The 27,316-nt window shown below is 38.5% G+C and overlaps 1 protein-coding gene across 1 annotated transcript in view; it reads right to left on the bottom strand.

Annotated features, from left to right (window-relative positions):
• Positions 1–6,992: 6,992 nt before the first annotated feature.
• The window catches only part of gpc5a (glypican 5a), a 100,304-nt gene continuing 79,980 nt past the window's right edge, over positions 6,993–27,316 (bottom strand). The window contains exon 9 of the mRNA XM_084005873.1: positions 6,993–7,499. Coding sequence (XP_083861999.1) covers positions 7,327–7,499 — 173 coding nt within the window. The 3' untranslated portion in view covers positions 6,993–7,326. The remainder of the gene's footprint in view (positions 7,500–27,316) is intronic.

Raw genomic sequence — 27,316 nt, forward strand, 5'->3', positions numbered from 1 at the left:
ATAATTGCTTGGAGTTAAAATTATCACATCCTCCCCAACCTCTGCCACAGGGCCATTTCTTATAATGTTTGCTTGTGTATGCGGTAGTAAAGTCATGTTGCCAAGAACCTGATCTACTAAATGTCTCACCAGTATAAGCTGCTGCTTCACTGCCTAATTAAGGAGCATGAATAATGTATCGGCTTGTGTCATAAATGGAACTGGCTGTATGTCTGGCCTGGATGCAGTGAGAGGATGTGTCAGACCTCAGTCACGAACTGATGTTAAGGGGGACACCCACCTTGCACCAGAGAACTATGGGGAAAGTAAGTGGGAGGGAGGGAATTGGATGGGGGGGGGTATTAGGGAAGAGATTTAAGCATGACTTATGTGATCTGGAAATTTGAAATTTTGAAGGTTGGCTTGTCTGGCAAATGGGTCAGTGGCCATGGGGATGGTCTTAGTTGCAGCCATGCTTGTGTGTGCTATGATAAGTAGGTCAGTAAATAAAATGGAGCCCTCCTCCCAGAACATCATTGGACGTGATGATGGTAGTTGCATGGTTAAATGTGAAGATTTAGTTTTAGGACCAAGCAAACCAGAAGCGTTTAGTGATGAATTTAGTTGTTTTGGGGGGGTTTTTTTGCAGTAAGGTGTAAACAAGGGAAAAATTAATTCAGTCTTTTTCCTCCCTCTTAAACCAAAAAGCATTTAGTGCACTGCTCATGTGATTTGTCTTATTTTGAGAAAGGTTTTGCATCAGCATGTCTTAACGTCGCACCCTGTGCCAAATGAGCTATCTGTTGTGCAGACACACGCACTCACACACACACACACACACACACACACCATAATATTGCATTGTGTGGCCAATTGACTTCCCAAGAGCTGACATGGGGCTAAAGACCATGATTCTGATTTGATGATTTGTCACAACATATTGGGTTGGAAACAAAAGGTGAAACCCTGTTGGAGAAAGTCAGAATAGAAAGCCATTAGTTTTCACTTTTTGAAGGATAACTACTTTCACTACAAGGGTATCATTCCAATTTTTTCCACAATGAATTTTTGGAAAGCAAATATTTAATTTAAATAGATTCACTCATTTCCATAAGCAAAATGCCTTTGTAGGCCCTATTTTAACAGATGATTCTGAAGTCTGGTCTAAAGCCTGTGGTCATTAGTGTTGGACCTTGATCCGAAAAGAACAAATTCTGTCTTTTTGCAGACAAAACATTGTGTCCTGTGTGAAAGAACCCATAACAAATACATGAATTTACATGCAAATTAATCGCAGGAGAAAATCCCTTACCCGGTGTAAAGGCCTTAAGTCTCGCACAGAATTTGGCTTGCATGAAAATGCCATGAATGCACCCACACTGAAGCCAAATAGAGCCCACTATGAGGAGCTCTCTCAGATGCGCTGTCCGTGGTGCTGAAATAAAAGCAGCGTTTAATTATTTCTCTTAAAGAATATTCACTTAAAAAGAGTGAAATTACATGTTTTCGGAGGGTGGTGGGTCTCTCCATTAATTAACACATGCAAAAGACTGGGTCTTCCATCAACTGTCAACAACGCCATGGTCAAATAAACGGCAAACAATCGGTCACGCCAAACCAAAATAAAGTTTGGGGCCAAAATCCAAAGTGCTCGTTAAGGGTGCAAGTTTCAGAATGATTGCACAGAATGCTCATTAAAACTGGTATTATTATTATTTATTTATTTTACCATTTACGCCTTTGTGATTCCAGACACCATTTAAGATCTGCTACTTATTCAATAAACAATAGCCTTTTTCATTTTTTCCACGTTCATCAATTTGATGTCCTGATACCGCATCAGGACATCAAATTACTTTTTCATAGATGTTAGACTCCTGCACATATATTTCAAGCTAATTTATGGCCACCTGATCCCAGTTTTCAGCTCATGGGGAACATACCCAGCACTCATGGCTCACGTCCCAGCGAGTCTGCCAAATTTAGATTTGAGGTCAAATTGGCAAACACTTATGATTGATACTGTGGCAGCTGATATAAATCAAACTGATATACTACATGAGGCACATAAAATATATATAAATATAATTTATATTAAATATGTCCCCTCATTTATGGGCTGTAAATGCATGTTTGTGAAAAATGATGCAGAAATTGTAAAATATTGTATTGTTAAACTGGAATTCACCTTAGTGGGAGAGGGAGTTGTGAAAGAGCAAGAAGAATGTCGGAGTGTTGAAAAAAAGAAGGTGAGTGAAGAGGTAAATCAGGAAGGGAAGGGGTGAGAGGATTTATTTCGAAACCTGTGCTGTAGTCCTGTCTCATAATCTGGAAGCAGTGGGTGGGTAGACAGCAGGAAAACACTATATTGATGGGGCTGTTTACCCCATTCTCAGAGAGAAAATAAAGGCTTGAACACAGAAAACGAGAGTGAGGAGGCACACGTCGTTATCTCCAGGTGGTAGGAGGTGTGTGTTTGTGAGTGTGTGTGCGTGTGTGTGTGTGTGTGTGTGTGTGTGTGTGTGTGTGTGTGTGTGTGTGTGTTGCGCGCCCCATTGTACCTTCTACTTGCCGTGAAAAGGCACATCAAGACATGTAAAAAGTGCCTATGGGGCGGCAGGGCGGTTCGGTTTGGTTCTTGTTGATGCTGACTGTTCGCTTTCTGTCTGAAAATGAAAAATGAATTAAATGAATAATATAAATGATAGAGTGCATGAATAAATGCAGGTTCTTAACCTTACTGTTAAATCCAAGCTGCGAACTAAATGATTATCCACAATGTCTCGGTATTTTACACTGGATGGGTCAATGGCAGCACTTGACCTGAGCTCCACCTGTTGGCATCAGTACTGTTCCTACTTCAGTTTGTAAAAATAGTTGTGTTTAACGCACGGTATACAGTTGTGTGTTAGATTTGTGGAGGAGGAATTGAACTAAAAGTTTACATAATTCTACAGAGACCTCAGACCTGTGAAAGCTGAACACTGGAGAGTTAAAAAAAAAACACAGACTGCATTTTAAAACAAGATGGTTGAAGCTAAATGCTAATGTGAGCACCATCTTACTTTAGCATGCTAACACTTGCTGGTGAGCACCAACTACAAGATATAGCCAAGGCTGATGGGAATGTCATTGGAATTGGTCATAAACCAAATTACTGGACAAATATGTTTTTTAATGTGTGATGAGGGAATGTAGCAGGCCAAGGGGAAAACCTATAAGACATGAAATGTATTGAAAAACACTGCTGTGAGTGTTTTGATATAAGAAAATACAAAGTGCCTGTCAGGCCATATACAACTCATACAGGAAATGTAATGTTACTGTAGTAGTGTTGTTCCTTCATTGAAGAATGACCTCAGTCATATTTCACAACAATCTATCTCCTCGACTGACTTAAAGAAAAACCCTGTGTGCAGCGTTAAGCTTCTGAAAAAGCTGGCTTTACCATGAACACTTCAAGACTGAAACAAAGCCCTTTCTTCTCCTGCATTGTGATGATTAAAGCTCCCGTCTAAGTTGAGGCTAACCGTTAGCCGCCGTCAAGGTCACTGTAATCATTTTGAGTGAAACAGAAACCTCGATGGGAATATGAAATTAATCTCTGTATACGTTTAAGCAGTGCTCAGCAGTATTCTCCTTAGAAAGTCCTGGGAGCCCTTCTTCAGTATGAGAGATAAAAGAATCCAGAGACAAAGGTTCACACTATCTGAGGCATTACGTCTGGTACATTTTAAAGACACCAAAGTGTATTGTAATCAGATTTACTCCAGCACAGAGAAATTACTTAAAATATATATATATATATATATATATATATATATATATATATAAAAACTTCACCTCTTTTAAAATAAGTTCATTTCACCCTGTATTTCTGTGTAAACTGTCCTATTTCTGTCCAGGTCACTCAGCTCCCAATAACCTGTAACCTATAATGACAACATTTCTAAAAAGAATAATTGTACTCTGAGCATCCATCCAAAATTAAACATTATTATTTTTGATTTGTTGTTGCGGTTTGACTTCAATCTTTCTAGAAGGAGAATGCCTCCGCCAACCAGTTCTGTTGCAGTTTTCATCCACATCTGTCCAATGTGTGTCATCACTTGTTACAATTAGCATATGAATTCTTGAGTTATGGCCAAAAGCCTGTTTTCTGATGTCAGTGTGACGTTGATTTTTGACCACCTAATCAGTCCATACATGAGTCCTAGTGGACGTTTGCGCCAGATTTTAAGAAAATTCCTGAGATATCATGTTTATTAGAATGGAGCAGATGGACGAACAGATATAATTCCCCATATTATCATCCAGTACTTAGATTAGTCAGCTTTTTGGTTTCATTTATTGGTCTACTGAGGCAAAAAGCCTATTCATTTTACAGTTAGAGCCATTAACTACCCACTAGTTAGCGTCTTGTGGGCTGTTTCCACACATGCAAGCCAAGCAACACATGCTAGAAGACTATACATTTTTTGTGTGTAATAAAGCATGATGGTTACCTAAAAACATGTATTCACATATGTATAATTGAATTTCATCTGCATCTACTAAGATCACAGATATTTCTATAAAAGGAATCATTGTGAGAGATTTTGGTGTTCCTAAAAATAAAAAATAAGGCAAGATGACCCTCACGATGAGTAGTAAAATCAGTGGTTGAAACAGCGAGCAATGAGGCTGTAGTCAGATGCATTACTTATTGATGGGTACTGAGTGAATACATCTACCCTCTATGAGAGGTAGACATAGCAGTTTGTGGAAAATCATCATTTGACAGACTTAAATGGGAAAGTGAGTGGATCAGCTTTATGCTCCAAGCCAAGGACTTAGGTATCGTGGGTTCTTTCCCCAGTGAGACTGACTTCCAGTTGGGGACACTGGCTGGACCTTGGCTGTAAGGACAGATCTCCACAGTAAATGAGCAAAATTCTCAAGGACTCAATCCTTGTTCAAACTCTCCCTTACAGTCACAACCAAAGAGTGAAAACACAGATTGAAGGTGTAAAGTGAGAAGGTTGGTGAAAGAAGTTGTCCCGAATCGCCTCAGGAAATATTGTATAATCTTTATTTTTCATTATTTTATAAAAAAAAATCATCTAACATATATTAAAGAATAGGCAGAACTGAAATATACACCATTCTCTGATTAATAAGGTTTTTGCCTTTTTAAGCCACAAGAAAACTTGGATTTCATCTGTCAGCAGGCCTGGGAACACTGGCGGATCCCTCAGACAGTTATTCAACAAAAGGACAGTTGGGGAAAAAACATGGATGACAACCTAAAGCCTCAGGATTCTGCTGTAAAACAGCCTTCAAGGGAAGTTATTTCAGAGTTATTGTAAGGTATGTCTGCATTTAACGGACATTCAAGTCCAAACTTATAATTGTTTGAATTAAGTTACTGTAAAGGTCTGCAAACGTAGTTACATTGTAAAAATAGGTTTAATTTAATAGTTTAATTCAGGGGTGAAAAGAAAAGTCACCAGTTATCATTGCAAAGGACCCCTGACCTATTTTCAGTTGTGATAAAAAAAAAAAAAAAGTGGTTTTCCTTTCAAGATCATTCTAAAAGAAAAACCTGCAGGGAAATGTACATGCAGCGCTGCATGTATTACAAGAACTCTGTTTTCACATAACGCTTTCACTCTCCGCACACAATATAGGAGAATAAACATGTTATTCTAGAGATGTTGACACATCGCCACGCCTGCAGGATGACACCTGTGTGGATGTGGATTCACGTCATCACGGCATTTTCATCATCAGCATCTAAAATTATCACATAAACGTAGAGGCGCACCAGTATAACGCAACATCTTCTATTTAGCCTGAAGGCACCTTTGTCTCCGTTATCTTGTTAGAGGCTGAACACTTTTCTTAAATAGTATCATCAGCACAGCTGTGGCAGTAGCACCGACTCTGCCAACTAGAATGGTTTTGTTAGGTAGTTACTGTGTTAAGTTTGTTAAGCTGTGACTATTGTCATCTGGAAATCTCGCCCTAACGAAAAAGCTAATATACTAGAAATAACATTTGATGGACGGTAAGAAATTACGAGTAACTATAATTAATATCTTATTTATTTTGTATTAAATTATAATTGATAGACCTTGAGAATGCAGATGAAAAAGCTCCAAATGGTTCCGATGCCCAAACGGGGTTGACATCATATGAGGGATGAGACACGTTTCATCTGGTATATTCAAGGTGAAAATGACTAATGACAATAATTTCTATGCCTGCTTTGGAATAACTGCAGAATAAGACGGTCACTGGCTATGATCAGATCATATCACACATGATCAAACAGAGTACCTGAGGAAACTGTACCTGTTTTAAGGCTGTTTTGAGCCCTAATCGAATGTTTTTTACGTTTTTACACTGTTCTATTTACAGTAGCAGCTTTAATGTTTGTTTGTAGTGTGAACACTATGTAAATACATATGTATACTGTATATAGGCATTTATATGAAAAGTGACATTTGGTTTTAAAGGGTATCATTTTAGTATCTATAGCATCTCAATAGGATTGTTTCATTTTGCTCTAAAAGTATCAGTCAAAGAACCAAGAAATGAAATAAATCATGTTCCTCTTCTCTGCATAGAAGCCTGCCAGCATCACACCAGCAGTCAAGTAGTAGGTAGGAGCAAATGGAGTTTTCCTTGCCAGTGGCTCCAGGAGCTATCAGCTCCCATCCAGGCCTATGAAGGCAGAGGAGGATTGAGTTTGATATGATATTAGACTCCTGAAGAAACTAATCTATTCTTAAAGAGAGGAGTATTAATTATCTCACTTTGCCCCCAACTTCCACCTGCCCACCACTCTCCTCACAGTTCCTCTCAGTAATAACATTACAGCTCAATTCTGCATTTGACATATACCAATTAAATGTACAATTGCAGCTAATACAAGGGAAGCAGATGTCTCAAATAATTTATATATATATATATATATATATATATATATATATATATATATATATATATATATATATATATATATATATATATATAATTGTATGTGTGTGTAACAATTAATTAATTAACTAATTAATACCCCAACTTTGTTTTTTTTTTACATACGTAGTTATTGTTGACATTGGCTGTTATAAATACGTCATTATTAGAGTCATGAAGGTAAAAAATAATTAAAATTTGCAGAGCTGAACCATATGATGTCTCACATAAGACATGTAATTTCCACACGATCATTCGTGATCCCTCCAACCGTGTCCTGCACTGCTAAGAGTGGCGCTCCACTACATATTGGAGCTTGTTACGTCCACTGGCCCCTTCGTTTCTGGATAAATAAGCTTCAAATCAAGTCTTTTCATGAAAGTGTCATGCTGCAAAAAGGCAGCTGTGGAGCATATGAAAACAAGGCAATATCAAGAACCAGATGGCCCCCGTCAGTACAATGCCTCTGGATTTGCCCTCCATCTCTGAATCCTCGGTAGGTGGATAACGATGATGATGATGATGCTGTTTGTGGTCACTGGTCACATCTGGAGTCACTGAGGAGAGAGCAGAAACCAAAAAGCCAGTCAGAAGGATGCTTGTTATCAATACAACATCATGGAAGAGGTATTACTGTTTGGCATGTTCGCTTAAAGGACAGGGATGCTGGATTCTACATTCGTCTTCGTGGCAACGCATTCCATGAAAAGGCAGTCAGTGTGTCCGCCTGTCTGAGGCACTCAGCCCTAAGCCCATTCCATCCTAAAAATGAGTCAGATATATTTCATATCATTCATTTTTAAAGTAGGTTAGGGCCGTTCTTACAGCTGCTGGGCTATGTAGTTTGGGGGATCCAGTTTTTAAATCATATTACAAACTAAATGACGCTCATTACAAACCATTCTATGAATTCCAAGTGAAACAAAATATTTCACGGCTGCAATACATTTGTGCCATTAAGGGGTTTGTTTATATTCCACCACCCAATTAATAGTGATATGATGCAACTAGGTGGCATCTCCAACCTCCATCTCGTCCCTTGAGGTGTTTACATCGCTTTGGAGGCCACAAGAATTGAGAGGAGAAATTCAGGGTCCCTTCCTAAGTGAAATAGAGCATTCTCTAAAGCCCTGCTGATGTTACGTCTGCATACCTCAGACTCCATCCTGATTCATCCCCACTGGGGAGGTGTAAAGCTGAACCCCAATAGCTGACCAGTTTCTCCAGGACTTTCAAGTTCCTGACTTAGGCCTGAGGGTGATCAATCTGTTGTGGGCAGGATCAGTATAACCCAGACCCTTTCAGAGTCTATAAAGTTTTTGTAATCAAACTTTATCTTAGTTCAGTTTCACTTTTCATGGTGGAGCAGAAATAGCAGGCAATTGCTTTCTCCAAAAGTGGGATCCACAACAATTAGTAATGGCTGAATTTCCTCAGAGGATCTTTAAAAACGAATCTTATGTTATCGAATCAAATCTCATTGTTTGCATTTAAATTAAAGTTTATCACTGGACCTTTTGATTTCTAACTTGCATAATTCACCACATTTGAATGTAGAAATATAAATGCTCATTACAAACGCCCTTTTCCACATTTAATACATGAGCCACTATTGAAGCATCCGTGTGTGTTAGTGGATGGAAAATGAACTGCCTATTGATTCACTGCTGAGGAACCCCCAGGACAGCTATTTGAAAGTCTACAGCTCAAAGATAGTGCGTCTGAGTTTTGCACTCAAGAGCCTTGAACTTCAACACCTAAATCAATTCCTCTTACAGAAGCTTCGAGTTGTCTAATGCAGCAACAAGCTGTAGACAGAATGACCAAATGCTTCTTCCAGATGAATAAATTCTGCGCCACTGAAACCATCTTTTTATTTTAACCATGAGGAAACACCAAGAACTTATGCTGTGAGTGTGAAACCTCAAACATCATGCATGAGGTCTGCCATCAAGAGACCCATAGATATATACATGTCTATAAGAAGTTTCATAGTAAACGCGACTTGGATTTTTATTACCAGTGTATGTAAATGACCATATTTGGACTGTGGAGGAGCGACTAACACAAGCAGCAGAGCTAGTCATAATAAGTCTCCTGATCCTTTCCCTTATCATATTGTTATTTACATTTACACTTCATATAGCAGAGGTTTGTATTCAAACAATGTTATGTTCATTAGGACTGAAGGAAGGGAAAATACAGATGCAGAATGAAGACTTTGCTCCACTTTATTGGGATTCATGTAGCACCGAGCTGTGCTTTAAAAGTAATGTGTAAAATATTGAAAATATATCTTAAATTACATGTAAATAATGATCTCTTCATTTGGCACACACATACTTGATTACAAACACGGACATGTACATGTTACTTAATATCGCACATACAGACACACACTAATTATTGATTTAGACTGCACTGTGGCTATTTGTAGCCATCATCACTGCGGAACCTTCTGGATATATCTGGGTTCTTTTTATGAATGATAATGAGAGTCCAGACAAATGAGCATATTACCCCTCTAAAACCACTACTCGAATGCCAAACCCAACAGAGAACACATTTCTTGTGTTTCAGGACATAGCAAACTTAATTGGCAACAGCTAAAAGCTGAAAATGTCTATAATTGTCCGTCCATTTTGCTGATCCAAATTAAACTGATTTTGGGAAGCTGCTTGACAGAGTAAACCCTCAGCAGAGAGGTTAGGGTGTCTGAAAAGGTGCTTGGTCTGAAAGGAGACATAGGTCAGGAAGAGAGGCTTACAACTGAAGTGAAATCAATAGAAACTGATTCTTGAGGACTTGGACCAACAATGATCAATACCACACTAAGTGCACCAGGAAAAAAATACAACTGCAGGGATGGAAAAAAGCCTTTTGGGTAAGTAGAGGGTAAGCATTCTGGGCTTTATGTCCACCTCTTCAGGTGGTCTGTTTCAGTAACAGGGTTATCATAAACAGCTCAAGTTGTCAAACATGTATTACAGTTTTACCTGCTTTAGTTCAGCAGTTTTATAATACAGGATTCTTTTATAGAAAGAGCTAGCTCGTCCCCTATCAACATCTGATGATTCCAGCGTGGTAATGAAAGCTTAGATATAGGATATAGGGACACTCAATAGTGGCAATCATCAATTAAATATATCTAAATATTCAAAGTAAAAGTACTCATTACAAAGAATATATCGGTTATTTGAAGTAATTGATGATACAAATATCAGACAATGTAGATGTATATGAATAGGCTTCCATTGGTCTATTCAGAAGCAAAGAATCGTGAAAAGTCAGCACCCTGCAGCTTTCTGTCGACTCCCACCTGAGGTAGAAGCCATTTAACCACATTGATTTCTGTGTTATTTGACAGTGTTATTAGACATCCTGCTGCCAGAAATAAACCTGAGAACTGAACCTGAGAGAAGTCGTAGACTCTTCTTTCCAGTGTGCTGAAGTTAGAGCGATCACACCAACATTATAGTATGAATAGAGACTATTCTGAGAATGAATATACAATAATACTATAGTGGATGATAGCTTTAGTTTGAAGGAAAAGTTCTTCTAGTAGGAGTACTGAAAGAAGTCTGGAGATCCCATCAGCATCTGTCTATGGGAGTGTGATAGTGTGTGTGATAGTGTGTGTGTGTGTGTGTGTGTGTGTGTGTGTGTGTGTGTGTGTGTGTGTGTGTGTGTGTGTGTGTGTGTGTGTGTGTGTGAAAGTTGCAAAAAGTTTGAGTGCTTAAAGTTTGACTGCTGTGACCCCAATGTCCCCAAGAAAGGGAAATTGGGGTCACAAAAAAGAAAAGGAAAAAGAGAAAAAGAAAAAAGTCAAATTGAGGGAAAATAACTCCTTAAGCACGAGTAAGTGGGGTTGTGAGATAAGGTGAGCTCATATAGTGGCAACTAAAAGTTATTCCAAGCAACAATTGTGTATGTATATATATATATATATATATATATATATATATATATATATATATATATGGGTTAGAAACCTAAGGTGGTATTTTAGCTTTGTGTTATACTTTGCAGATGATAAATACTTAAATAACCATGAAAATAATAATGTTCTATTAAGAATGTTACGCCAGAAATTGAATTTTTTAATCAGACCTTTTATTGTGTAGCAGGCCGGCAGTATGAAGCCCCAGGGTGTTCTTTTTGTCCAACCAACGATGCCTTAATGCACAAGCTCATCAAGTCCCCGAGTACCAGCGGCCTCAGGAGACATGAGGCGAAATATATTTGCACGACCGCCGCCATGAACAATATTGTGCCAGGGAATTTACAGAGGTTTCCTGTGCATAGCTAGACACTCAGCATAGAAGTTGTTGGCTGGATATTTAGTTTTTATAATTAGGTTATATGTTAAAAGACCACAAAAGTATATGCTTATATACTGTTCATTTTAATGATATATAGTTCGTTTGTAGTGTTTTTTAGTAAATATGAATAATCATTTTACTTCAGACACATAGACGTCTGAAGTAAAATGATTCGTTTAAACCGATTAAAGCTCATTCAGCTGCCACTTCAGAACATTCTTTATCATATAGATGAAGTCCACTCACCAAACTGCAAATACACTGCAAACATTTCAAGAGTAATATGTTTTGATGTTAACGATCCAAAATGTGTTGCATGATATGCAAGACTGTTTCATGTCTTCAATTTATTAGCTAAATGTATACAAAAAAAAAAGTATTTGATCTGTCCGGTCATGGCTCACTAACTTGAATACAGGTACACAACAGGTACGTCAGGTGTGACAATGTTGCCATTTGTTGCAAAGCCATTGCATTTAAACTGGTCCTTATTGTGGAGAGGCTGATACACACGGCACTGAGGAGTTTGCCTGACACAATGCTGTCATCCTCTGCGGTATCTCAATTAATCTTGTCGGGCTCATAGAAGAGGAGCCTATTTCAGGAAGCTGTCGTCTGTCATTTGACACAAATAGAAAAATGTCTGTCACAACGGTTGCTTCTGTCCCCTATCCTGTCCATCAAAGCAGACAGCATAAGATGGGTGTTTGCTGTCGCCATGTCGCCGATGAAGGCGTGTATATCTTGTTTTAGCCACCTGTGCGGTGGCAGATCTTCCCTGAACGAGTATTACATCATTCGTCGTACTGATTGCACACAACATCTTTGTCCTGCACCATTGCTTCAAAAGGCCATAACGGTAAAAGGACAGCTTCCACTTTATGGCCCTGCAGGTGATGATGCACTAGGTCTTGAGAAAAGTTAAATTACCCCTGTCACACTTTGAAACCCACATACATGGAGACACATCACTTAAGCACTCGCCGCACACACATGCTTGTCATGCCTGCATGTGTGATGTCTATAAATTCATTTTAATGATCACTGTAAAGCTGAATCTATGTATGGCATATAGCATGACAAGCCAGATTAAGTGTAAATAGAAAGGCACATGCAAATGTCCGTGCCAGTTATTTTTCCTCCAGAATTGTTTTGTTTACACAAGAACAAGATCATCTGAGGAGCGTTGCTAAATGAAGAGAAACCACCTGAGACCTCTTGGAGAGAAGGCTGAGTGCTCCCATTCTCAAACACAACAATTGACTATAGCTCTGTGCTGGAGACAGCATCCCCTTTCAATTAGATTCACACCCAGAGAAAAGAATAAATCAAGTCTTTAGCCACAAAAATCATATCATTTTGCACAGTTTCATTCATTTACATTGTCTGTACAATTACAGCATTTAATGAATAGCCCGTTTATGATGATTGATCCACTCTGAGCGCTCCCTCATTGTTTTCTTCTCTTTCTCACTTTCTCAGTGTAGACGTAATCAAGAGGTTTCTCATCTGAATATCCAGCTGCCATGTGTGGTTGCTGTGTAGCAGCACTAGCAAAGAACACCTGAGTGGGATTCATTAACCAGCCATAATTAGTTTGAAGTCTCAGTTTGTACAATATTCAACTATTTTATGAACAAATACCCACAACAATAATGGCATTCCCCAGCAGTCTCAGCTGTGTTCTGTGTTTGCAAATGTTAGCATGCTAACACGCTAAACAAGAAGGCAGACCTGAAAAACATTCTACCTCCTAATCATCAGCATGATCGCATTGTGACAAACATAAAGTTCAATAATACTCTGTTATTTCCTTAATTTCCTTCCTAAATTAAAAGAGCTGAGCTGAACCATTCAGCAAACGTTTTACAAGAGTAAATAGAGCATTTATTGGGGGCTTTTTCAGCAGCTGATCCACACACACTGGGTGCACTCGGGAGTATTATTAGAGCAGGTCAGTGTATGTTTGGACTGTGTGTGTGTGTTTTCATGGTAATGAACGGAAATGTCCCCCAATGCAACAGCGTGGCTCGCTGATGTGTTTTTAATATTTTTTGGAAAACAAAAGAGTTTTATGACACAGAGGAATGAACTACAACAGCATTTGGCTACACAGGCCAAACTTAATATAGTATGATAAATTCTTTGTTGGTTTTTTTATGGGTACAAATATGTAAAGTCTACCACCGAGCTGTCCTTATCAAAGCAGACACTCTGCTCATAATGAATAAGAAGTCAAGAAGTTACGGTCTCAGTTAGTCTTTGAGAGTCACTGGAAAGCTATCATAGACTGGCCAGGTTGGTAAACACATAACATGACTATGTAGGTAGAGAAGATAAAACAAACAGGAGCCTTTTGTGGCGGCTATCATGTGAAGACCTAGCAAGTTATCTTAGATACAACATTGGAGAAACCCTTTAAGAATAAATCAATGAAGTGATTCGTAAAAGTGTGTACAGTTAGGCTTAGAATAATTAAAATGGAGACAGAAGTAGGATCTCCTTAAGAAAACATCATCTGACAATACCTTAATAGTCCAATCACCTCAAATTAGGTCAACCTGCCTTTTGTCTGATTTAATTTACCTCCTGCTTAAAGCTAACGTATTTCAAATGTCTGGCCTTACCCCCATTAAAACAGCATCCATCCTGTTTGTGCAATTATAGGGAAAAGCAGGATCAATGGGATGTAATTTAAGGCAAAAAGCATTATTCTAAAACACAGCAGCCCTAGCATCTCTGCATGGAGCCAGCAGAATGATTAAGTGCCTCGGTTCTATCCTGTATAGCTCTGCTGCACATGCCACAGTGAGAGTGTTCATGTCCTGGATCCCATCACACCCCAGCCTCTATTACATCCTCAGAGGAGTCAATACCGGGCTCTGACCACCGGTCAGTCACTCTCAGGTTGCACACACACGCAGAATACAAATCAGCTTGGAAAACTCAAAGCTCTGCATCTGCTCTGAGTCCACACCTTTACTAAACAGGCGGACGTTTGTACAAACATGCTCCCACAAATTTGGTTTGTCACAGAGGAGACAACACAGCATCACTGCACGCAAAGCTGCAAACTTCTAGTAAATATACAATGCTTGTAAAGAAATGGCCATTATACTGTATATAAATAAGTAATACACGAGGCTACTTAGTTGCTTGTGATTTGTTTACTGCAGCTGTAGTGAACAAAAAATAAATCTGCTGTCTATGAAGACTGTATTGTGACAAAAATAATCAAACAACTAACTGAGTGAAACCCAATTGTTGATAATCAAACAATTGTTATATTGTAGCCATTATTCAAGCAGAAGTGACAAAAACGGTGACAATTTTTTCCTTTTTATTGTCGTGTACAAGGTATAGAGTAGCATCATATAGAGTAGCAACATATATAGAATAGCATGAATAACTTTATATTTTGAACTGGCGATTTAAAATTCCTTTGAATGAGTGATATAAGATGAGCTCCAAACAACCCGGTTAATATTGTATCAGATGGAGTCAGAGAGTGTTAACAAAAGGAGGGGATGTATTTAATTATTCATGCGCGGTTCCTTTTTCCACTAAGGAAAACAAAACAAACGGGCCTGATCAAATTGACATGTGATGGTTAAGGTCTCTGCAAACCCGCCTTTCTCCTTCTCCTTCCTTTTTTTCCTCACCAGCAGCGGCTCAGATCCTTGGAGTTAACTCTCACCGAATTCAGCTTCAACTGAAAACGAACAACCTCTCTCACCACACAAGGTCATCCAGTAATTTTATCTCCGCGTTCAGAGATATATTGTGAATGGTTGCATTAAAGGCCCTGAAAACCTCTTGCCTCAGTCTCCATCTTCTTAGCAATGGAGTCGCACATGAACACACTATTTTCTGTTAAAGTTACAACCAATTTTGATTATTATTCGAGATTTTTTGTAGTTTGTGTTTTGTTTGAACTTGTCGACTGGTTGGAAATGGCTGAAGCTCAGTTGGAAAATGTATTTTTATTTTAATAAGGATTTCGAAACAGTGCTGTTGAAACAGAGAGTTATAACTCCCGCTGACACCCAGCCTCCATTCAAAGCCACTTACCCAAAGTTATGATTATGACAGAAATAAATTAATGGAAACAATGAACCCGGTTATTGAAAGTACTTAGTTGTCAAGCCAACAGCTTGTGGAAGACTCCAGTGAATCACAATGAAATGGCAGATAGACAGGCAGGCAGTAGACACACAGGTAGGCTGTTCATTTATTTTACTTCAGATACTGGATTTATTCTTCATTTTTGGGCATTTTTGATTCATTGATTGTTGTTGGGATGTAATGATAATTTCAACAAATATACCAAAACATGTTTTTGAAGATTACCTGGCAAACTGTACTTTCAATTCATAAAAACAAAGAAAATGTTTTTCTGAATTTTAATCAAGATTATAGTTTATTTAGTTACAAATAATTCATGTTTGAAATTTGAATTTGAGATAATTGAAACCAAGGAATGATCGTTCTTTGGGTGCCTGGTTAAAAGCAGGATTAGTCCTGCTCAAAAAGTAGTTCCTGTATGATTAGAAACTGACTTTTGCAACTATCAATCAAATATTATACAATAGTTGTGTATGATTATATAACGATGACTAACTATTGCCAAACCAAGCAGCTAACCATCATGAATTCCCCAGGTTGGAATGAAACACCTTGATCAATAATTATTTGACAGTGTGACCAGCCTCATATATAATACAACCTTTTCCTCAAATGGCACCCCTGTTTTATCCAACGTGGAGACTATCTGCTAATTAGCATTGGCACAACCAGATATTACTCTATTCAGAAAAGACAATTTGCATAATAGGGGTTTTGAATGTACACTGTTCCCTCTCTCTTAACCTTCCATTAACCTTTAGGTAAACATAAGCATCTCTGGGCATTATTCCCCAGGATCACACACCCAAAAGGCTCGGCCCAAATTCATCAGACCAGCTGTGGAATTGCTTATGGGTGATTAGGCCACTGATAGCTGCTCAGCTCACTGGAGATGAAGGTCTGGCAGAAGCTGCTCGAGAGCAAGGACGTTGCAGAACAGCTCAAGCTTTGTTTGAGTCCGCATCTCCTCTCTCACAGTTCATTTAAAGGAATTAATTAGTGATTAGATCGATATGAGAGGAAACACTGCTGGTGACCATTTGGGAACGTTGTTTTTGCAAACTGAAGCCTCAATGTTACTGTGTCTAAAACGTATTTTGTGTAATTCTATTTTAATTTGTATACAGGAAATGGAATAGCAGGAGATCGTAACATAGCTTGTGCAATTTATCTCCAAACTATCAAAACCTAGAGAGAATAGTTTTTCTTTGTGTAAAGATCTACGAGAAACTGCAGCAATATTTCAGAAATTTTAGTTATTAACAATTATCCAGAGTGAGGGTTGTGGTCAATCAAAAATAAATCTACATTTAGGCTTCCTAACTATCTATTTTGACAATACTCAATTGTCAATACGCATTACAGCAGTTTAAAAAAAAGAAGCTAAAAGTCTCTCAACAAAAATGGTCACCTCCAGGCAGCATTCATACCATTAGTTTTCTTTTCAAGAGAAATATGTGAGCAACTTTTTATAAGCTAATGTTTAAAAAGATGCACCAATATATTTAAGTTTTCAATAGATAAAGAAAAAATACCTTCTGGGCACTATGTCACAAAAAAAAAGTAGTTTAGGCATGAAAACTAGTTGGATAAAATCAGAAATGTTTAAAAGAAGAACCCTTAGTAAAGGTTAGCAGTCTTGTCTCTTCTCGTGTCCAGGACACACTTAGTTGAGAGGGCAGAAAACACTCACTGGTACTTGGCAGTTGGTGAGAACCACAGTCCGGTGGGTGTTTTTTCCCTGGTGACCACAAGGGGTAACAATGAGCCCGTCAAAACAATCATCAACAAGCAAAAGAAAGGAGATTTATGCTTAACGAGAAATGTTTTTAAATTATAATTTCCAAACTGCTGATCAAGACACAAAACCCTAAACGAGTAGAGGATATGCTGGTCCTATGTCTTTTTTCTCTTCATAGAGCTATACATTTCATGCTTGATAGAACAGATGTGCGCGTCTCTTAAGCTACCATTATGGCAATTATATGCAAATCCTCCAGCTTTGAATACAAATAAGTGTTGCCTTGAATTGCATTTGTTGTCTTAGCAAATATGACTGACTACTCTTGCAACATCACAAGCCTGCAGACACTTCATCACCAAGTGCAAATATGATGGGTGGGATGTGCTTAGAGGGTCATGTCTGTCACGATAATACCCTGTGAAGCTGCTGGCAATTAAATGGCAAGACTAAAGTGCCATTTTGTTTGTCAGGGTCTTTGAAAATAGATAGATAAAAAAAGATGTATGTATGGCTTTTATCGCTCTTAATTTACCTTAAAAAGTAGGAGCACTGGTTATGAATAATTTCTATGTATAAACTGTGCTGACCTTGTATGCTAAAAAGCATTTAGGGGTGTCTATTGGCAGAAATTGAATATCATTTTAATAAGTATGTTTGCTTCAGTCTACAATCACCTGAAAATAAGAATTGTGTTTTTGTTAGAATGAACCGTCCTCTTCATGGAGCCGGCCTCCATGTTTCTACGGTAGCCCAGCACGGACATTACATTAGCTTTGTTACACCGGTTCTGATGAATAAATGCGTATTTATTGTAAACCTCTCATTTACATAGTTGCTTTTTTCCACCTGGCTAAACAAGTGCAGGATATAACAACAGCCTGCAATAAATTCTACCTTCATGGGACTTACAATGATTTTGTTGAAGCTGTTTTAGCGAGGTGGTTGTCCATTTTGAAGGATATCGTGGTGTAGCGTAGGTCTTTTTCTAAAGTGGTGCAGTTGAATTGTATTGAACAATAGTCTGACCTCACTGAAATAAATGACATGAACAAAACAGTACATATTCAAAATAATACATTAATTTAAGTTATGTGTATCTAATAAACTGGCAACTTATTGCTATTTATTGGGTTTAAGGAGAGCGAATGTGTGTTTGAGTGTGTGTTTCAAAGAGGACCAATGGTTCAACCTATTCCTCCAGTTTAGCAGTGCATTTGATTAACTTTGTGATCCATTAAGTGGCTTCATCCCCTCAGCGGGAGAACGTGCCCTACACCCTACCCTCCAAGGATTAGGGGAATCCCTCAGACATCATCAAAGGTACTCCGAGGTGAACAGTGCTGCTGACTTTCTAGGAAGTGTCAATGAAGAGAGCAACAACTCTGCTGAATACGCTCAAATCAAAGGCTGGTCATATTAATTGTTTGAGTACTAAACAGCAAATGATATGACATGTTTACTCAGATCAATGTACTGATTGTGGTACTAATAACATGATTAAGTTTGGGAAAACCAAACAATGTTTCAGTCAGGAAGAATAGCACTTTGTGGGAGTCCACATGCTTCACGTTCAGGTCCCAGCATCCCTTTCTACATGAGCATATGATCATATTTGTTAAGCTCTCTGAAGAAACTACTTTGGTATTTAAATATCAAATAGAGTCATTTTTAATTGACGGAGTTGATTTTACTTTTTTGTTCTACTATGTATGGTATTTGTATGTTGCGTGCATATTATACATATTATTAGGTTGGAGGTGTGATGTGTGTGTAATCCAGGAATGGATCCTTTATTATTTATTTATTTGTATATATTTGATCATCATCATCATTATAATAGCTGTACTAAACCTAACATGTAATGCATAATACATAAAGAGTGCGTTTTTTTTTCTCTCTCCATGAGAGAAACATCTATTTAAAAAAGGATTAGATAATAATGATGTTTATATTGGGATATGATAGTTAAAATCATTTTGTTTAAGTCCCAAATCTCCCAAAAGAGCATAACATATTAACATATTATGTTAAGTGCTTTTCAAAATACATTGTATACACATTGATATTGATTTTAGAAATCCATGCTTTGAAGTTCTTAAACAAAATACATAAAAACATTTTACTTCCTGCCTGCTGGGCCAACTAGAGGATCTATCTTGCATTGCCTGTATGCTAATTAAGATCTTTTACAGTATTATTGTTAAAAACTACAGGGGGAACTAACGGCATAACTACAAAATGGAATGTTTTCCTCTCTTCAGTTGAGCAGTTGTCAGACTGCGTTTCCTATATCATACGTTTTACACATAAATTGTAATCTCTTTTAAATTAGAATACGTTTACACCAAGCGGTGTTTCTGGTGTATTTATATTTATGTATTTAATAATCACATAAGCGGTAGATGATGGATGGATTTTGTCATACAAAGGTAAGAAAGCATTGTTTAAGTTCAGCCTGACAAATGATAGCCTACCGACGACGGCGTATTAGGGCCACTGTAGGAAAAAAAAAACAGAGCCGAGAGAGGTGGGCAATATTCTGAGAAAAAATGGCAAATTTGTTAGTTTAAAGTGGCAAATTTGCTAGTTTTAAAGTGGCAAATTTGCTAGTTTTAAAGTGGCAAATTTACTAGTTTTAAAGTGGCAAATTTCCATCCCAACGTGTGACAATCCTTTGCTAAGGTCCTTATCGTTATTGTTGGTTAATTTATGACCTACCGCTAGCTAAGCCAAACCACCCAATCAACAAACACCCATAAAATGACAATTTGGCCCATATAAAATTAACCAACAATAACGATCAACAGCCATCACCCTAAGGACATTAGCAAAACGTTGTCACACGTTGGGATGGATTAATTAGAAAGATAAAAGCGACATTCATGGAAGTTAGCTAGCATAAATGCAGGTTGTTAGCATCGTAATAAACTAGCAAATTTGTGACTTTTTTTCTCAGAATATTGCCCACCTCTCTTGGCTCTGTTTTTTTTTTCTTTTTTTTTTTTTTCTTCCTACAGTGGCCCTAATATGCCATAGGAGATACCAGTCACTTGAACCAAAAAATGTCATTACATGTCTTGTCTAAAGCAATCTTTCTCCTTGGAGGCTTCAGGGCTAGCCTTTGGATACAAATTAACAGCAAATCTTACTAAACATTAGTGTTGGAAGCCGAAGCTTGCCATGTTGAATATATTACTTAACATTCAGGCACCAAATGGTTTCCAGGTATTTCAGTGTGAAACAAGTAATCCATCACAGTGATGTTTTGTTGCCTTTATCTTTTGTCAAAGTTTTCAAGGCTGCTTCAGCATCCACAGTTGGGAGTCAACAAATAAACAAACAATAAGCCCACATGCATAGTCTGAATAGAAATATACATTTGCAGTTAATTTCGCATTTAAAAGGATGCTGCATAGCAGACTGTAAAATCACGCTTGCTTGAGCAATCTTGAATACAGTGCCTCTGATAATGAAGGAAAAAAGGATACACCTTGGAAAAAAACAAAGAAATGTTTTGTTTAGAAGACACAGTTCAAAGGATCCGGTTCTTAGTTATACATTCTTCTAAATCCTCAATTATGAAGAACTCATTTCTGCCATTGTGAAGATAACAACACCACAGACACAGAAACCGTGGAGGTATGATACATATAAGCGTAAAATCAGAACAGAGGCACAGATTATGTGTGATCATAAGGATACAGCAATTCATTGTAATTATGTTGATTAAGCTCACACTCCAGGCATTAAAACTTGGACAAAGAAAAGTGTGGTTCTTTGCAGTTGATACTTGCATACTTTAATGTTAAACTTTTACCCCCATTATGTACAGCAACGTTCAGCATTGCATTAAATACAACAGCAGGCTTATATTTCAACCTCTATGCAGAGTTCCTCTGAAATAACTTCAATGGGGTATATAAACTTCATGGCAAATTTTTCCTCCAAAACAATGAAACAATAATTTATATCAGGGATTATTTTGCTTACGATCTCATGCAGTTTTTCAATGTATCAACAGAATTAAGCTTTAAACTTGCAATCAGCTGTTTCTCAAATTAAGTAATAGAAAATGTTATTCCGGGTTTCATTCCAACTCTGCTCCCTTTTGAAATCCAGTCAGAATTCACAGTGTCAACCCCACGATGCTCGAGCCGAGCCAGTGCTGTGAATTATATGAAGCTGCAAGCCCACAACTTTCATTTTAACTTTTCCTCAACAAGCCCAGACAAGGTGTGAATGTGGCATGAAATGAGGTACAGAAGCAGGGCCAATAGATATTTAATTAATGCTAGGCCTGACTGGAGGGCCCGGGCTCATCTGCTGCATGTCTCATCCAATATGCATGATTTACAAGTGGGCTCCTTGCTACTGCAAACTTTCCACGCAATAAGGAGCATCACTGTGAAGTTGTGTACACAGCCAGCACACATAGGAAGCAAGTATTATGCAGCAACACTCTGAAAGTCTTGACAAATGCTACTTGGACTGTGCTGAGATCAAACATTTCTGAGAGCATTAAATGCAATGAAATGTCAAAGGAACTCTGGGAGTGCCTAGACTTTGTATTTCAGGATGACATTTTTCATTAAAATTCCTTTGTAATTGTATTTGAAATATTTATGAGCAAAGCAAAGTATAAACACATGTGCTGTTTGGGAAGCACAGAGTTGCAGAGGACACCTTTTCTTTTTATAAACACTCCTGTTTTATCAATGAGTACGCTGTATGAAGACAAATCTGGTGCAACCTGAACGAAAATAAGAGAGAGAAAATACGTTTACATGATGGCATGTTTAAATTGAAGAAGTAATGTTCACACAATGCAATCGGCATTGTTACAGCAAATAGGCAGCACAGAGAATGTCCCTAAAATGAATGTTAACAGGAGCCTTAATTAAACAATTTAAGGATTTTTTTTTCTGTGCTGTTGTCTAACTGGGTATTTCTTTACGTAAAAGTATTATTTGGTTCATATTAGTAATGGGGGTTAAGGACACATGCTTATGACTCTTCCATATAATATAGGTGGGTGGCGACGGTGTTCTTGCTTTAATCGTTGATGATAGGGTGCCATTGATGTACACCAGTGCTAATAGCCTAACTCAACTAGCAGTTAACAAGGAGAGCAATATCTAAGTAGCTGGTGGCAAAAACTTTGTTTTCACTGACAAAGAATGTGGTTGATGTCCAATTTATTCATTTCACCCTCACCCTACTGTTCCTAATATAACAATGCAGTGGCGGAGGTGTGAGTGGAGGCAAAAATATATATATCCGTCTCCTCCCGAGCTTTGTAGCTCTCTATCAGAAAGTCACACTTTTGAAAAGCTTATTATTGGTGTAAAAATATATTCTGGAGACAGAATATAATGAATGTTAAGATCAGTTATTCATGTGGTGCCAGTGCTATCCTGCTTGAATAAATGTAGGCTTCATTTAACAGGAGTGGAATTAAGACAATTTAGAGTTTTTAATCATATTTCCGAGAATGTTCACCAGTCACAGTCTACATTTACATCCTCATCCCCATAAAGAGTTCAATGCAGCACCCTCCCCCCATGCTGCTGTCTTAGATGAATTCAACTAGTAGAGGTAACAGGACATCATTTTTCCTGCCTAGGCCATCTGTCACCCCCCCCCCCCCCCCCCCCCAACATTGCCTATGTTACATTAAATAAATGCCTAGCTTTTCTCAGGAGTCCACAGCAGCGTTATTAAACTGCCTACCTGTGTTACGATGATAGATCTCCCCCAAACTTTGGACCCCCAGCAAGCCCAGGTTACCCATAAATGCAGAACATAAAGAGATTGCGTGTGCGGACAACCGGTAGAAGCAATGAAATCAGGCTGCACACAGCTGACTGGGTCTATATTTGGACAGAAGGAATATGGAAGGGACAGAATGATAAGCAGCTGTGCAACTGATTGTATTTGACTTTGTGGTAATGGCATGACAAGGACAAAAAGAATAAAATAATAAATCCTAATGATCATATATGTATTAGTGAATGTGACTTGAATTGGTGAAGGAAAATCCTCTAAAAGAGATGAAATATTATCACCAAAGGACCTATGGATAGTTGAATTCAATATTTGAAAATTAGTTTAAAGCAACGAAATGTAAATGGCCAGATTACTAACTAGGAAAAAGGGCAAATGCCTAGGGGCCCCGAACCCTCAGGGGCCCCGAACCCTCAGAATCACTGCCTGTCAAATCAAATTGTGTTTAAATTTATGATCCTCAAGATTTGCCTGAAATCAAAGCCCATTGTTTATACCATATGGTCAGTATTGTTTTCAATAATAACCACTCAGTGCAGTAATTACCTCTATATATAAAAGTTTTTATTGTCACTGCTGGAGTCTGCCATCCCTGTGCTGTGTTCAGATTGCCACCGGACGCATGTAATCAGTATCAGTCTCACCGTTTCCTCATACAGCGTTATATTACTGATGATACAAACTGCATATTTCCTTCTGCTGCCGTTTCTGTTGCTGCCCTCAGACATGTGGGTATTAGACCACCTTTACCACCGGTTACCACAGGAGACGCTACATCAACTGGGACTGAAATCTTAAGGATTATAACTTTAATCAAATTTCCACAGAGAAAACCTGGGGCTAGATAGTATTATCCAGCACAGACATGCTGGTTTCTGGGCTGATAATGAAGCTTGTCATGTATCTGCTGTGTGCATGGAGGGCAGACACTGAGTGAGTGGGGCTTCAACAAGGGCCCCATTTTTATCCCAAAGGTCCCATGATGGGTTTATCCAGTCATGAACACTGCAAATGGATACAACATCTAAGTAGAGATCTAAAAACGTTTCCCCTCTAAGTGACAGTTTTAAAAACAATTGGAAATGTGTATATGTACATCACAAAACAACTCTGCGATGTACACAACTGTATTGTGGCTGACCCTTAACAGACAACCTCACACATAAAACAGCACTTTTACATATTCTAAGTTGCAACAAAACCACAGTATAGACTATAATGGATTAATTATCCAATAGTATGCTAACAGAAACTACAAAACCTAAATCTGCTTCTGCCTCACAGTCACAATCATGTCTGCCTGCCAATTTCCCACCAAGCCCTAGTGACAAGCCTGTGGATGGCGAGCGTGATAATGGATGGTTCTAATGGTCAAGCCTGGACCGCACATTAGGAATCCGGTCGATTCACAGTATTGCACACTGGAAGTGCTGCCAGCAATCAATGCTAGGCTAATGTGCGAAAAGGAGTAAGTTGAATGTCAGTGTTGCTAATCAATAACTATTCATTTTCAGCAACCGCATTTGCACAAACAGGACACTTAATATTGTGCAATTGGATAATTACCACACCCAATTAAGGATGTGTGACACTAAGCGATGGATGGTGGACTGAAAACATCTGCCACAAGGTGCTAATGGAGACGCGCGCCAGAGTCGATCGACAGTCGGGAGATGGATCTTGATGTGTGCAAACTGCGGGATGCCAACTAAACCTGCAGGAGTCAGATAATCCTCTCTCTACCTCCACGGCACCTCAGATAATGGATGTCCATCAGATTACGCTCCAACGGGAATATGCCGCTCCGAAGGGAAAACAGCCACTTTACACTCTCTACTGTTTCACCAATGACTATTTAAGATAAATAATGAATCTGCAGCAAATCTGTCATATTTTTTTATCTTCACTGATATAGAATTATTCACATTTCAGCACTACTTCAGCCTCTTTGTGGCAACAGACTCTGAGATGACTCTCAAACACATTTCCGGACAAAAGCGACAGAAGGTCAGTGCAGATTATCTTGTCATGGGATGGAGCGACATCTCAATCTCATTTCCCTCCAATCCAGCTGAATCCAGTCCCTGCTGATAATGTCAACATATTTATTTTTCATGACTCAACACGCAAAGTACAGTACTATTTGCAAGCGTGGTATTCATACCTCATGAATATCATACCTGTATGTAGACCTAACTTTCTTACATGCAGTCTTTGCACATATCTTTCCAATTATCCTCACCTGTCATCTTTAAAGTTTCTTCTCAATTAAATGCACAAAATACACAGTGGAGTCATCTCAACATATTATCAGTGCTGTTGTGCCTTACTCTGTCTCTTTGACTCCACTGTGTACCTGCATGTTAAACAACAGGAAAGTCTGCTCCCACAGAAATGTAACTGAGCCTGAAGAGGCCCATTACAATTATGATAAAGGGTCATCATCATTACAGTGTCATTTTAGTGATTTCATCATGTCGGTAACCTAACTCCTACTCTCATGTGAAATGTAATATTTGGATTAGATGCTTGATGTGATGAAGATTTATGCAACTGTGAGACAGGAAGCACTTTGATGCACCATCACTGAAGAATGTTACCAAAGAAACACATGTTTTAACAGCCTTCATCCAGCAGTCTTTATTGGTGGCACAAGAACAGTTTAATGAAATATAAGCGTTAGCCCGGAATATAAATTCACTTGATTAATTCATGCTGTGACCATTTTATCACAGGAGACACTTTGACAGCTGAAGCTCAGGTCTAACAAATGAAATGAATGATGGCTCTGTTGCATTGATCGGTCCCAGAAAGCCATGTCAGTGAGCACAACTCAGGGAAAACTGGAACTGGCAAAAAATAAATGGTATGCAGCCATTGCTAATGTTATTAGTAACACCATTTCTGCTATCACATTTCAAAACACCTGCTGTGAAAACAGTCTAAGTTCATGTTTTGGAATGCAGGAAGTTCATAAAGCAGCCAATTAGTATTTCTATGCCAAATTTAAAAAATAATTTACCAGGGAAATCTTCTCACAGCTGAAATAATGGACTTTAAATGTGAGTAGCGAGCGAACTAGTTGCTTTTTTAAATGATATATTGCCAATAATGGAGAATGCAAATCAACAGATTGTAAAAGGGGCCGTAAATTTAAAGGCCACAACCTGGTGAAGGATTACCTCGGTATGATTCTTTCTTTAAGGATTTGAAATCAAGGACCAACTAAAACATGGTATGGCAGAAGGAACCGCCCCAAGAATACAATTAAAATAAATTCACCAACAGATGATATCTAAAATTTAAGAGGAGACCTTGTGTGAGTCTTGTTAGCCCAGAGGGAATCAATCTAATAAATCTCCATGGGGCTAAAAGTGGGCCAAATTAAATCTCAATGTTGGGGAACTAGCAGGAGAAGATTAGGTTGCTAATAGATAATTATTAATATCAATTGAATTATTTATATTAATAGGATTATTAATGTGTTAAATGTGATCTCTGAAGAAAGGTTGCTGTCTTCAGGTTCCTGTGAAGGAAAGTTGCTGTCCTTGTTGTTGTGGATGGAGGAATTTCTAGTAAGATGTGTCTCAACTAGGAATTCTTGTCTTTGTTGCAGAAGCAGGCTCCAACAGCCAGCTTGATCGCTGTTTTGAAGGCACTGCTTGGGGACTTCAGACCTGTGGTCCGAATCCCAGGAGAAAGAGGGAGGTGGGGGAGACTGCTTGTCCGAGCAGAATCTCAGGAGAAAGATGAGACCTCTGTTCAGGTTGAGGTCCTAGTAGAAAGAGAGACGAGACCTGTGGTCTGGTCGACATCTCGGTAGAAAGAGAGAGATTCCAACCTGCTCTGCTTGGTAGAAAGCCAACTTCCACTTCAGTTGGCCAAACAGAATGGAATCTGGAGTTCACAGGTACGTGTCACTTTCAGTGACACAGGCCTGCAGGCAGATGGGGGAGTGGGAAAGACACCCTGTGGAGGTGCGTGGCTGTGTTTCCACACAGAGGACGCTCCAATCTGAATGTTCAGAAACAATTCAATCTGCATCCATGAATTGTTTCATAAACACAAACCCTGAGGTACACCAAGCTAAACTCCAGAGCTACAATATTCACTCAAGTGGAGCAAAACATCTTGTGGCCCGGCTTAGCTTACCCACCTGCATAGTGCTGAAAATATCATATTATTCATAGTGCATAGAGCACGTTGCCTGATATCAGGCTTCTGAGAAATAGATAAAACACACTAGAACACGGAAAAAAAAGAAAAAAGTGTACAGAGTGGCACAAAACGTTGACTTCCTATTATTTATATAAACGAAAAATCTTTCTCATTGAATTTGGACGTTACTTTCTGAAACATTACTCACAGGATCCACAGAAATGTGTTCATGCATTTACTG

The sequence above is a fragment of the Eutrigla gurnardus genome (genome assembly GCF_963514095.1).
Source record: "Eutrigla gurnardus genome assembly, chromosome: 1".
Taxonomy (NCBI): Eukaryota; Metazoa; Chordata; class Actinopteri; order Perciformes; family Triglidae; genus Eutrigla; species Eutrigla gurnardus.